The 13,197-nt window shown below is 41.1% G+C and overlaps 1 protein-coding gene across 1 annotated transcript; it reads left to right on the top strand.

The window, feature by feature from the left end:
* The first annotated feature begins 9,509 nt into the window (after positions 1-9,509).
* Positions 9,510-12,720, top strand: POPDC3 (popeye domain containing 3). Its single transcript, XM_004696226.2, has 3 exons — positions 9,510-10,251; positions 11,170-11,278; positions 12,258-12,720. The coding sequence occupies exons 1-3, from the start codon at positions 9,767-9,769 to the stop codon at positions 12,537-12,539; spliced, it is 876 nt and encodes a 291-aa protein (XP_004696283.1). The 5' UTR covers positions 9,510-9,766; the 3' UTR covers positions 12,540-12,720.
* The last annotated feature ends 477 nt before the right edge of the window (positions 12,721-13,197 follow it).

The following is a 13,197-nucleotide window of genomic DNA, read 5'->3' as shown; positions in this document are numbered from 1 at the left end:
GCCAATACAGAACAAAACCCTAAATTGCTCACAGGTAAGTCCACATAGAAGTTGCAGCAAATTAAAACAAGCCCATGAGAATTGAAGAACAGACTTGAGTGTCCCCGACCTGAATTTCGAGACCATCACAAAAACCGGTCTAACACACTGAACACTCAGCAGCAAAGATGAGCTTTGGGATGACATGGACACATCGTATTAGGGAGGCTCAAAAGGTCACGGGAAGATAGCTAAAAGATAATGTAATTTTTCTCCAAACTTTATGAAGCCCCCTTGTACATGAAGAAATATTAAAAATACGTGATACAAAATGTCAAAATCGATGCCCGAAGAGACTCTTAAACTTGCTCTTCATCATAGAATTACTGAAGCAAAAAAGAAAAGGTGATGACATGAAAGAGCTCAGCAGATGATTTCAAAGTGTGGCTCAAGAAAAAAAAATTTTATATATATATATATATAATGAAATGTGCAAAAGCCAGGTTCTACAAAGCCAAAAGGGAGAGAAATGCTTGGTATGTCTCAACCTGAAAGAACTGAAGAAAAATGTTAATCCTTGAGTTATAATATTGAAGGATTCTATAGGGAAGCTATTTAATGGCACAAGAAGTATCAAAAGAAGATGGATTAAGTATACAAAGTCACTATACCAAAAAAAAACAGAATTTGACCAATTTCAGGAAGTAGCACATGACCAAGGACTATGATGTTGAAGGAAGAAGTCTGTACTGCATTGAAAGTATTGGCCAAAATATCAAGGCTCTAGGAATTAATGGAATGCCAATTGAAGTTTCAACAAACAGATGTTGGAGGTACTCGGCATTTATGCCAAGACATTTCAAAGACAGCTACCTGGTGAGCGAACTAAAAGAGATCAATGTCTGCCCAGACAGCTTCATGGGAGGAAGACAGGGCTCTCTACTCCTGCAACAGTTACCGTCTCAGAAACCCACGCGGGTCCTATGAGTCAGCATTGACTTGAGTGCAGTAAGTGAGAACAGATGCAGAAATTACCAAGCAATATTATTCATATCACACACAACTAGATTTTTTTCTGAAGATAATTCAAAACTGGTTACAGCAGTACATCAGCAAGGACCTGCCAAACATTCAGGTCGGATTCAGAAGAGGGCCTGGAATGAGGAATACCATTGCTAGTATCAAATAGATCTTGGCTGAAAGCAGAAAATAACAGAAAGCTGCTTACCTTTTTTCATTGACTAAGCAAAGGTACTTGACTGTGGATTATAACAATTTATGGATAACGTTGTGAAGAACGAGAGTTCTAGAAAACGTAATGCAAAACCTGTCAATAGACCAAGAGGCAGTTGTTTGAATACAGCGCGAGAATACTGTTAGCCCGGGCTGTAAACAGAAACAAATCGGGACACTCATATTCACGTAAGAGAGAGCTTGATATCAAAGGGTAATTGAACATTGAGAAAACATCTCAGCCCAGTCCAGATCAAGTCCATAATTCCAATATTAGCCCATATGTCCAATACCAATCTATGAATTCTCTTCCATCTCATGCAACACATGCAATGATGCTGAATGCAGGAAGCTCACAGGCCAGTGGGTGGAACGTCTTGTGGCTCCAGTGGCGGTGGAAGCAACTCATCTCAATGTGGGTCTCCACATGGCTCCACATGGCGCCTCCAACCCCAGGGCTCTGGCTCCATCAGGATAATTCCATGTGTCTTGTCAACAGGAATATCTCACAGAGAGACTGGGTGTCCGTCTCCAGCAAGGTGTTTATCTCCATAGCACCTCCAAATGAGGTCATCAAACTGCGACCTGATTGACAGGCTAGACCTCACCCCTTCACTCTTAATAGTCTCAAGTTGACACCAGATTATGTAACTACCACAAAGACTAAATGGTTTCAAATCAGGAAAAGTGAGCATCGGGGTTGTGTCTTTTCATCATACTTACTCAGTCTCTGTGCTGAGCAAGTGATTTGAGAAGCTGGACTATATGAAGAAGAATGTGTTGGGAGGGTTGGAGGAAGGATTTTTAACAACTAGCAATATGCAGATGATACCTTTGCTTGGGGAAGTGAAGAGAACTTGAAGCACTTACTGATGAGGATCAGAGACTACAGCTTCACTACATGGCTAGCTCCTCAATTCCAACAAAGCAAAAATCCTCACAAATGAACCACTAAACAATTTCACGATAAATGGAAAAGAGATTGAAGTTATCTAGGATTTCCTTTTACTTGGATCCAGAATCAATGCCCATAGAAGCAGTAGTCAGGAAATCAAACCACATTTGGCAAATCTGCTGCAAAATACCTCTTGAAAGTGCTAAAAACCAAGCTGGCACTTGGAGGACTAAGATGAACCTCACCCCATCCGTGGTATTTTTAATGCATGCAAAAATCTGGGTCATGAGTAAGGAAGACCAAAGAAGAACCGACACCTTTAAATTCTGGGGTTGACAAAGAATAACAAACCTGTGTTAGAGCTTGAAAGCTCTGTAGAAGAGAAGATGGAAGACTGGGGCCCAGGTACCGTGGACATACTACCATCAGGAGGGACCAGCCCCTGGAGAAGGACATCGCACCTGGTAAAGTCGGAGGTCAGTGAGAAAGAGGAAGCTCCGCCATGAGATGGATTCATACAGTGACTCTAAAAATGGGCTCAAAGAGATTGTGAGGATAGCGCAGGATGGGAGCGGGGTGTCTATGTTTTGTTCTGTGGTAAACATAGGTTTATGACAAGTCAGAACCAGTTCAACGGTACCCAACAATATGAATCTGGAGTTGTGCCAGACACGTTTAAGAAAAGATGGCCTCATTGCTCCGTGTCTTTTCATGGACCTTTCTTGGACTTTGAATCATTCCCATTTCCATGTCATTAGGTTACAGGAGATGGTTGAAATATCCACTCAATTGGGTGGAGGGTGGCAGTGTCAAAGGCAGCGGGCCTGCACTTCCATGGCAGTCCCTTTGGTCAGCGTTCATTGAGTGCTCGGATCCAGATATAGAAAGACATTCAACTTGGTTCTTGCTGTCCTTAAAGTTTTCAGGGTCTTAGAGAGGAAGCCTGTCATTGTTGAATAATAATAAGGCATATTATCTCATGAGTGACTTTCGATGCCCCACGCACCACCCCAGCCATGATGAACTGAGCAGTTCAAGTGGATGGGCATATCGGGTCTTAAACACCCTCCGTTTGGCGTTTTATTTTCTTGGAAATTCAGTCCCGGCAGAATATCCTACTTCAGTCTCCCACCACATTCAGAAATGACGCACCACAGCCTTGAAAGCCATCATTGGCCGCTGTGGGGCAGTGGGAGTAGGGGGCTAGGGAACACACTGAATCTTGGGCACAGGAGGACTTGAATTCCCAGAGTGTGCCCTACTGCTTCCTTGACCTGAAGCAAAATGACTTTGCCACTCAGTGCCCTGCTTTCCACCTTTATAAGCTGGGAATAAGGATATAGATTCTGCCGCTCGGGTGGCAACGAGTGAGAAGCAATGAGATCATACAAGGAAAAGTTCTGAACAAATAGATGCCCTTTTTGAGTGAATTCTTCACTTAGCTACTAGGTTAGGATCACATTTCATTGAACACCCTATATCTTCTTCATTTTTCCTTGTTCCTCTATACTCAGAATCTTGCCACTGAGGGGGAAGCATCCCAACAATCGTATTTATCTGCAGTTACTTTTGACTCCATCATTTGTCTCTCCCGGTGCTACCTCCTTCTGCAGGGAAGCTCATCTCTACTGTTTAAGGAAGGAAGCCATTGTGCCCTGTGGCATTGATTTACCCTCAAACATGACTTGGGGCCTACAGGCACTTAAGGCAGGCTGTTACTTGATGAATCATGCTCCCCGTTCCCATAGTGCTGCTGGCCTGGCTCAGCGGAACACTCATGCTCGTCCGTCACCTGCCCCTGTCAGTCCCTGCTCTTCTAATAACGCACATCTGTTTTGGTGACTGAATAAAAACACACCAACTGGAGAGAGGCTTGATGTGCAGTAATTTAATCAGGGCCAGTCAGTGTTCTGCGGTGAGTCATAACGGTATCAAAGGTAGGAAGCGTGTGTGGTGGCAGCTTACTGACAAAGAAGCAGGCTGGGATACGGGCCAGAAGCTTGGGTATTAAATTATCATCAGATTAGGCCTTACTCCTGGAATGCGGAACCCCAAAGTATTACTCCAATCAAGATTGGAAGGACCCTGGAAGATGCCTTTTGAATGGCCACAAATGTTCCCATGGCCTTTTCCTATGATATCACTTTAACATTTTCTTGAGGATTATTAATTTTTAAGGAAGGTCACACCACAGTTCAGAGCTGTTGTAAAAGGGCTTCTAAATATTGGCTTCAGAGGTCCGGCTTGGTAACCTGAGAACTGATTGCTTTAGAATGCCCCAGCTTGGGAAGTGCGACAGTGGGGAGTCGGGCATCGACATTCTGATAGTCCACAGCTCTCGTTTCTTTGTATATCTTTTTAATTTTCTGAGTTGTTATTTTTTAATCACTTTATTGGGGGCTCTTACAGCTCTTATAACATTCCACACATTGATTGTATCAATCATATTTGTACATATGTTGCCATCATCATTTCCAAAACATTTTCTACTTGAGCCCTTGGTATCAGCTCCTCTTTTTTCCTCCTCCTTCCCCCACCCTCCCACCCTGATGAATCCTTGATTGATTATATATTGTTATTATTATTTCTTATCTTACACTGTTCATTGTCTCCCTTCACCCACATTCTGGGTTGTAATTATACAGTTGCTTCTTTAAAAAAAAAAAAAAGACTTTGTTTAAACATGGGGGAAATTGAAATTGAATATGCTTGATTAAATTTCGCCATCTCAGAGAATTATCTGGGGAAAGAGTAATTAATAATCTGCAGAGTGTTTGAAATGTATTTGAAAACAAGTAAAAATAACAATGTGAGTGTAAAGTGGAGGTCAAAGGTTGTGTGTGTGCATACGTGTGGGTCTGTGTCTATGCTTCTTAATCATTTTTAATGAGCTCACTAGAAATGCTATGATAATTCTTATTTGATGGAAAAGATATCACTATCTGAGATGAAAAATCAGATCTTCAACAACAGCAGAGCCTCCTTTATTTCCAATTCTAGTTCTGCTGGGGAATATACTGTCACCGTTTTACACTTCTCTGTGTGTATCCTACCCCCACCCTACTCCACCTCATGGGACAAGATCTGTGGTATCCAATCTTTTATTAGCAGGTGTGACAGATTTCAAAAATGGAAATGATATATTTCAAAAATAAAATCACTAAGATAACGCCTAAGTTCAAAGCTTATGAATGGTATTATAGTTAAAAAATATCACCCTAATGAGCACATCACCTTGAAACGAATTGTTTTTAAGAAGCTCGGTGGTAAACGATACAGACTACTTCTCTGTCATCCTGGTTCATTCCCTCCTGACTCAGACTCACACCTCAGGATGTTTACCATATGGCTGCAAGGGTAGAGAATGTATGTGCAGAGTCAGTAACATTTCTGACCATCTGGTAAGTTAAGGTGTAAGTAGCAGGGATCTTAATATTATTTATTTCATTTTAGAGATGCAAACCTTTAGCCTAGAATAACCTTTAATACACCAAAGTGATACTGATAATACGTTTCAAACTCCTCCCGCCAAAACCCTTCAATCTAATTCATTAGACCTTTTCTCCACTTAGTGTGTATTCTTAAAATATGATTCCTCTATAGATGTTTTCTATGTTTATTGATTTATTCGGGCTCGCTAAAGTGCCTAAAAAGGCATCATGTTTGGTCCAGTAGAGGGTCAGTGAAACCTGGGACCTCTCAGTGAGTTGGATGAGCATATCGTCACAAGAACAGACCAAACACAGCAGCAGTCACGTGGACCATTATGGTCTGGGCAGTCAGAGCCCACCCACAACAGTGAGCAACAGCAATAGTGCATCATTTAACAATCTTTTGTGAGCAGCCACGTGATTGGACCCAGCACACAGGCACCAGTGCTGAAATTATGGTCTGCCATCGAGGACTGTGTGTCCTCAAATAAATTACTTAGTCTCTCTGAACCTCAAATTCATCTATTCAGAATGAATAAATATTGTTAGACAACATCTGTCAAAGAGTGGGGCATAGATTGATACAGGCATATGGGAAGCTTCTTCCAAAGGCTTCTTCCTGGGCCCACCCTCAGAGTTCAGGCTCTGTTGGTCGGACAGCAGCCTCTAGGAAGCTGCATTTTTTTTGGTCACTATCTCCACTTATACGGAGCACTGGTGGTACCAGTAGGCTGTTCCAAGCAAGTTCATGATTCACTGTATTGGAGTTTAAATTCTGAGCCCCCTGTTTGCAGGAGGCTAGAGATGACAACGAAAACCCAAAATCCATTAGCAGTCTCCATGCATATTAAGCTTCCAATGAATTCCTTCGAATCATTACCCAAGGATGTCAATAATTTTCAACTGCATTATATGCATGTGAAAGCTAGACATTAAATAAGGAGGACTGAAGAAGAATCGATGCATTTGATTGGTGGTGCTGAGGGAAACTATTGAAAGTACCGTGGACTGCTAAGAGGACAAACCGATTGTGTTGAAGAAGTAAGGCCAGAGTGCTCCTGAGCAAGGACGGCAAGACTTCATCTCACAGACTTTGAACGTGTAGTCAGAGAGATGAGCCCCTGGAGAAGGACATCAGGCTTGGTCAAGTTCAGGAGCACTGAACAAGAGCACGGCCCTCATGGAGATGGATTGACATGGTGGCTGCAGCAATGGGGGCTCACGCATGGGAACCATTGTGAGGAGGGCGCAGGGCCCTGCGCTGTTCCTTCTGTTGTGCCTCAGGTCATATGGGTCAGAACCGACTCCATAGCACCTAACAAGAACAACAAGAACAGAATCTTGCCCTCAGGCAGAGTGCGCTGGAGTGTAGATTATGTCCAGCCAATCCAAGGAAGGAAAGTCTCGTAGAGGCTTACCTGGGATGCCCTTGATGGACAGTACTAGGGGCCAAATAGTCTTGAGTCTTTCCCTATCAGTCATGCCTTCATTGAAAGCCCTGGACCAATGTTATAAGCCCTTCTATCTAACAATGTATGTGTCCCAATCATGGTCCTGTGCTAACGTCTGTATTCCCACCTTTAATTGTGATGTTTTGATCTGCCGCCAGGCATGAGTTTGTGGCAGTTTCCTTTGCTCTGTGGCTTCTTTAACTCGTACCTGACTGGATCCTCATATGCCATTGTGACCTCGTGCTAATGGCTTCATCGTGCCCCTGATGTGTCTGTCTTTGTGTTGTTTGAGACTTAAGTTATATTTGAGCTTGGGGTCTCTTTTGTACTTTAAAATAAAACACACCAACCACTCAAAGGAAGAGAGATGAGGCTGTCTGCACCAGCAAAGATTGGTAGTAGTAGTTGTTGTTGTTGTTGTTGTTGTTGTTGTTGTTAGGTGCCATCAAGGCAGTTCTGACTCCTAGCAACCCCATGTACAATAAAACAAAACGCCGCCCTGCCCTGCACCATCCTTTCGATTGTTGGTATGTTTGAATTCATTGTTGCAGCCACTCTGTCAATCCATCTCCTGTGAATCTCCTCTTCTTCATGGGACTGGTCTCTCCTGAAAGCATGCCCAAAGTGCATGAACAACGTGTTACCATCCTCAGTTTTTAAGGAATACTCTGATTCTACTTCCCCTGAGAGAGACCCGTGTGTCCTCCTGGCAGTCCGTGGTCGCGTTCAATACTCTTCACCAAGGCGAGAATTCAAATGCATCATTGCTTTTGTGGGCTTTCTTATTCGTGCCCAGCTTTCACCTGAATATGAGGTGACTGAAAATGTCACAGCTTGATCCAGAGGCACCTGAATCCTCAAAGTGGCCTCATTGTTCTTTAACATTTGAAGGATATCTTATGCAACAGGTTTTCCCAATGCAATAATACATCCTTTGATTCCCTGACTGCTGCCTCCATAATGGTCAATTGTGCATTCAAGTAAAATGAAATCTTCAACAACTTCAATTTTCCTCTATTTATCATGATGTTATTAGTCCCGTTGTGGGGATTTTTATTTGCACAACTCAAAGTTAGGAGAAGCAGTGCAAGCATTCTAATTTGATCATGAAATGTACAAAGTATGAAAGTAGAAAAATTGGAGGTCATCAAAAATGAAATGGAATGCACAAAGACCAATCTCTGAGGCATCCGTGCCCTGAAATGGACTGAGACTGGCCATTGTGAGTCAGATCTTCAGGTGATTCGCTATGCCAGGAAGGATAAATTCAAGAGCAATGGCATCATATTCATTGTTAAGAAAAACATTTCAAAATCTATATTGAAGTACAGTGTTGTTTGTGATAGGCTAAGACCTATACACTAACAAGGAAGACCAGTTAATGCAAATTCACATTTACCCACCAACCACTGCAGCTGATGATGAAGAAACTGAAGATTCTCCACCCTTTTCAGTCTGAAATCGATCAAGCATGCAATCAAGATGTATTGATAATTATTGGCAATTGGAATGTGATAGTTGTGAACAAAGAAGGACAATTGGTAGTTGGGAAATCTGTCTGGTGATAGAAATGAAATGACATGGTAGAATTTTGCAAGGCCAATGACTTCTTTACCGCAAACAGCCTTTTTTTTTTTTTTTTTTTTCACAACAGAAATGGTGACTTTACATGTGGACCTTGCAGGATAAAACACACACACACACACACACACACACACACACACGAATTGACTACATCTGTAGAAAGAGATAATGGAGAAGCTCAATATCAGCCAAAATAAGGCCAGTGGCTGACTGTTGAACAGACAATCAATCACTAGCATGTAAGTTCAAGTTGAAGCTGGACAAAATTAAAACAAGTCCACAAGAACCAAAATATGACCTTGAGTATTTCCCACCGGAATATCAAGAACAGATTTGCTGCATTGAGCACTGATGACAGAAGGCTTGTTGAGCTGTGGGATAATCTGAAGAGCATCATAGAAGAGAAACCACAGGTCACTTAAAGGACAGGCGAGAGAAGGCTAACGTGGATGTCAGAAAGGACTCTGAAATTTCCTCTTGAGAACATAGTCCCTAAAACAACTGGAAGAAACACTGGAGTAAAGGAACTGAAGCAAGAATTTCAAAGAACAGTGCAAAGGTTTAGTCTTGGAGACCCTAAGGAGCAGATCTATTCTGACTTATATAGATCACTATGAGTCATAATCAAATCGCAGTAGAGTCGGTTTTTTCATCTCAAATGATGCTTGGGTACCGTGAACTACTATTATGACGGCTATCTGAGAATAGCCAAGGAAGCCATAGCGTCCTGGAAAATATGTAGACAACGAAGTCATCTAATTATGAACACTACTGTAAATAACTTATTACTATCATTACGCTTAACTCTAAAGTGTGCTTTCATATCAAAGAAATTTAATTAATACTCTACCTTTATAGGAAATAGTATGTCAATTTGCTTAAATTACATTGATTCATTCAATATGCCTCTATTCTCTTTATGTAATTAGTTGCTTTATTTTTTCCTCTCTTTTATAGGAAGCAGCAAAATATTTACTGAATAGATCTAAATCTGGAGTCCCAATGAACTTAAAGAAATTGGCACGGGGTTCTTAGTTGTTCTCCGCCTGTACACACCAAACACTTCACCACAACGCCAGTGCCAGGCTTTCTCTGCTTTCATGAAGACGAGTAAAACTCTGAGGATGAAGAAGCAGAAAACCACAATTACTTGCATAAATATCTCCTAAAGTCAACTGAAAAGTGAGCCAGCCATGGAAAAAAACTCAAGTTTATGGAAGAACCTCGTCGATGAACACCCAGTCTGCATCACCTGGAAGCAAGATGCCGAAGTGGCCATTTATCACCTCGCCAGTATTTTCTTTGTAGTAGGTTTCATGGGCGGAAGTGGATTCTTCGGGCTCCTTTATATCTTCAGTCTGCTGGGGTTGGGTTTTCTCTGCTCTGCTGTGTGGGCTTGGGTAGAAGTTTGTGCGGCCGACATATTCTCCTGGAATTTCATACTGTTTGTCATTTGCTTCATGCAATTTGTGCACATTGCCTATCAATTCCGCAGCATAACCTTCGCCCGAGAATTCCAGGTGCTGTACAGCTCCCTCTTCCAGCCTCTGGGGATCACTTTGCCCGTCTTCAGAACCATTGCTCTGAGCTCTGAGGTGGTAACATTGGAAAAAGAGCACTGTTACGCCATGCAGGGGAAAACGCCCATTGATAAGCTCTCGCTGCTTGTTTCTGGAAGGTTTGTACTCTTGGTACTTAAGTTTGACTTCTCTACATTTGTTTTTTCTGGTTTCCCATCTCGGTGTAGCATAGTCATGGGTGGCATTTAGCACCTCGAGGCTTGAGAAAGACTTTGATATATGAGTCATTTCGAGTACACGGATTGTTTACTTGAAGCAGGAAACAATCTAGAGCCTGTCTCTTCCTAGAAATCAAATGACGTGGATCTTAAAATTAAAGTATGAATCTGTTTACTCTGCTTAGTTCCAGACTAATCACTGAAAGCCAAGAAGAAGATGATGCCACCTTTCAGTTGGCATTTTTAATATAGCATTATTTTAAGTAATAGAGAAAATTTTAATTTGATAATTTTTTTCAGTTTAGTCTAATAATCATTCATTGCTAGGAAGGGGAGAGGACTTCAAGAATATACATAATATCAAAATTTTGAAAACAGAACTTTGGGGGAAGGGAAAAAAATAATGCAGATTTCTCATGCCTAAATGAAAGATTAAACATTTCATTTACAGAGGGATGTACAGGTATGTATAATATTCTTATACATTCTCTTATATAATTTGCAATCTGATGAAGTGTTCTGAAACTTTTTGTTGAAGCACATGTAGTTATACATACCTATACACACAAAAATACTTGTGCACATATCATAGATATAAACACAGATATATACACAGCTTGATATTTCACTCAGCACATCCAGAATCCTGTGTGAGGAACGTAGATACATGAACTTTGCAGGATGGTGTGTCATCCGTCTCGTAATGTATGAGTTCATTTGTTTCCCTTTGAAAGTCTAACAGACAAGAAAAAATCTGAAAAGGCAAAAAGGTCATCAGAGATCTGAAATGCCACCACACCCCAATTACGTGCTGTCTTTCTCCTTCCCTCATGCAGGGTGTTCTTTGTGTTTTGCTAGGATCAGAGTGACAGTTGATGGCGAATTCCTGCATTACATCTTCCCCTTTCAGTTCTTGGATTCTCCGGAGTGGGACTCGCTGAGACCCACAGAGGAAGGCACTTTTCAGGTGAGGAAGAGCTTGAACTCACAGTGAAGGCTCCCAAACAAATAAACAGCAATTGTTTAAAAACAAACTAAACAGCAGATGATGCAAAATAATTTATAGTGAATTGGGGGATGTGCTTTGCAGCCTGGCTCCCCAATTCTGTTGGACTCCTGCTCACTGATGTCACAGGAAGTCTGACGATGAAGGGGAAGGACGGTGTTACGATGACAGGAAACAGGCAGTGATATTCTCGAGGTTTCTTCTGTGAGACGTGTTTGAAAATTCAAATATATTTGAGAGTTAACTGTATATAAGCAAAACACAGCCCATGTGATAGTTCAGAAATACAACTAGAACACAATATTGGCATTCCTTGTAAAACTGGTGGGTTTTACAACATTTGTAATGCTGGTGGAGTTAGCTGGTTTGCTAGCAAGAAAATACCAAGCTTGCTCTCGTTTCAAAGCTGCCACATGTGGTCGTTTTGAAAGATACCATGTCAGTAGGTTCCAGCTACTCTTGTACACTGTTATTATTTTCCTATTAATATGTATAACACATGTATGTATGCAAATACATACACAAAGGATGTGTACACATTCTACTTTTCTAATTTGTATTATAGAAATTGGGTGATGGTTAAATGTACGCAGTCTCCAGGTATGACCCAGAAATTCTTCTTTGACATTCACCAATTTTACTTTATGTTTCAGTATCAATAGCTAGCTCTCCTTTGCAGAGCAGATGCCGAATTTTAGAGGGCAGGGAAATGGAAGATGGAGACAGCACTGTGATTATTCATATTACAAAATGTATCTCTAGTGATATATCTCTAAAGATATCTTTACTAAATATTATGGGTCTGTGAGGGGTTTTTTTAACCTAAAGAAAAAAAGAAAAGAAAATGAGATTCGTTGAAAAGGTTGAGGGAGGGGGAGAAAAGTGGCAAGATTTTTCTTGCTTCCTAATCTTTGCCTCTGTGTGGCTTTACACTTTTCAGGTAACCCTAACAGCGGAAACGGATTGCCGCTACGTGTCCTGGAGGAGAAAAAAATTATATTTGCTGTTTGCCCAGCATCGTTACATCTCCCGCCTGTTTTCAGTGTTAATTGGTAGTGACATTGCAGATAAACTCTACGCTTTGAATGACAGAGTGTATGTAGGAAAAAGTTATCACTACGATATCCGGCTACCCAACTTCTATCAAATATCAAGTCCAGAAATACCAAGATCACCCATGACTGAACATTTTCGGAATTCCAGACAATATTATGATAAATGATGTAGAAACCTGAAGTTTTATAATTATACAAGAGACTCCTGATCATTCCCCAAATGAAATAGCAAAATATAGAAAATTGTGCTCATGAATATTTTTCTAGATCAAACTCAAAGGCAAGACACCATTGCCAGCTGTTTTTTTCATCTCAACTTCCTCATTGTGAATAAATTTTACAAAAATGTCTTGTATTTCTTATTGTGGGGGGAGAGGCTACATAATTATGGGTAGTTTGTCCTGCTCTGCATTAGACCTAGGAGAATGACATTTCCTATCCTAAGTGTTTTCTCCGCCTTATTTGAATCCATTGTCCTGTAATCCATGGGAGTAGGCATTGTTCCTCAGGAAGTAGCCACAGGGTGTCCCAGCAGGAGCGTGGAGTGTTCCTATCCGCACTGACATTTCCGGAATTCACGTCTGGCTGAAACCTCTAATCAAAGCAGGAAATATTGTCATGATGGGCAGCAATGATTTTCTGTTAAGTTACTTAATATCGCTGAAAAATAACTTATGTGAAGTTATTTAATATCACTGAAAAATAGAATCAATCCCAGGGATGATGCTATGACAACCTATGAGACTGCTTATTGCTATAAAAAACGTAATCAGCTTAATTTTTAAACAGTGACCTGTTTTAAAAGAACAGTTCCTGGAAAACAAA

Source organism: Echinops telfairi, unplaced genomic scaffold, assembly GCF_000313985.2.
Source record: "Echinops telfairi isolate 266 unplaced genomic scaffold, ASM31398v2 ScPeMD7_3533;HRSCAF=4204_0, whole genome shotgun sequence".
Taxonomy (NCBI): Eukaryota; Metazoa; Chordata; class Mammalia; order Afrosoricida; family Tenrecidae; genus Echinops; species Echinops telfairi.
The sequence above is the reverse complement of the archived record's forward strand: the minus strand, read 5'-3'. Positions and strand labels throughout refer to the sequence as shown.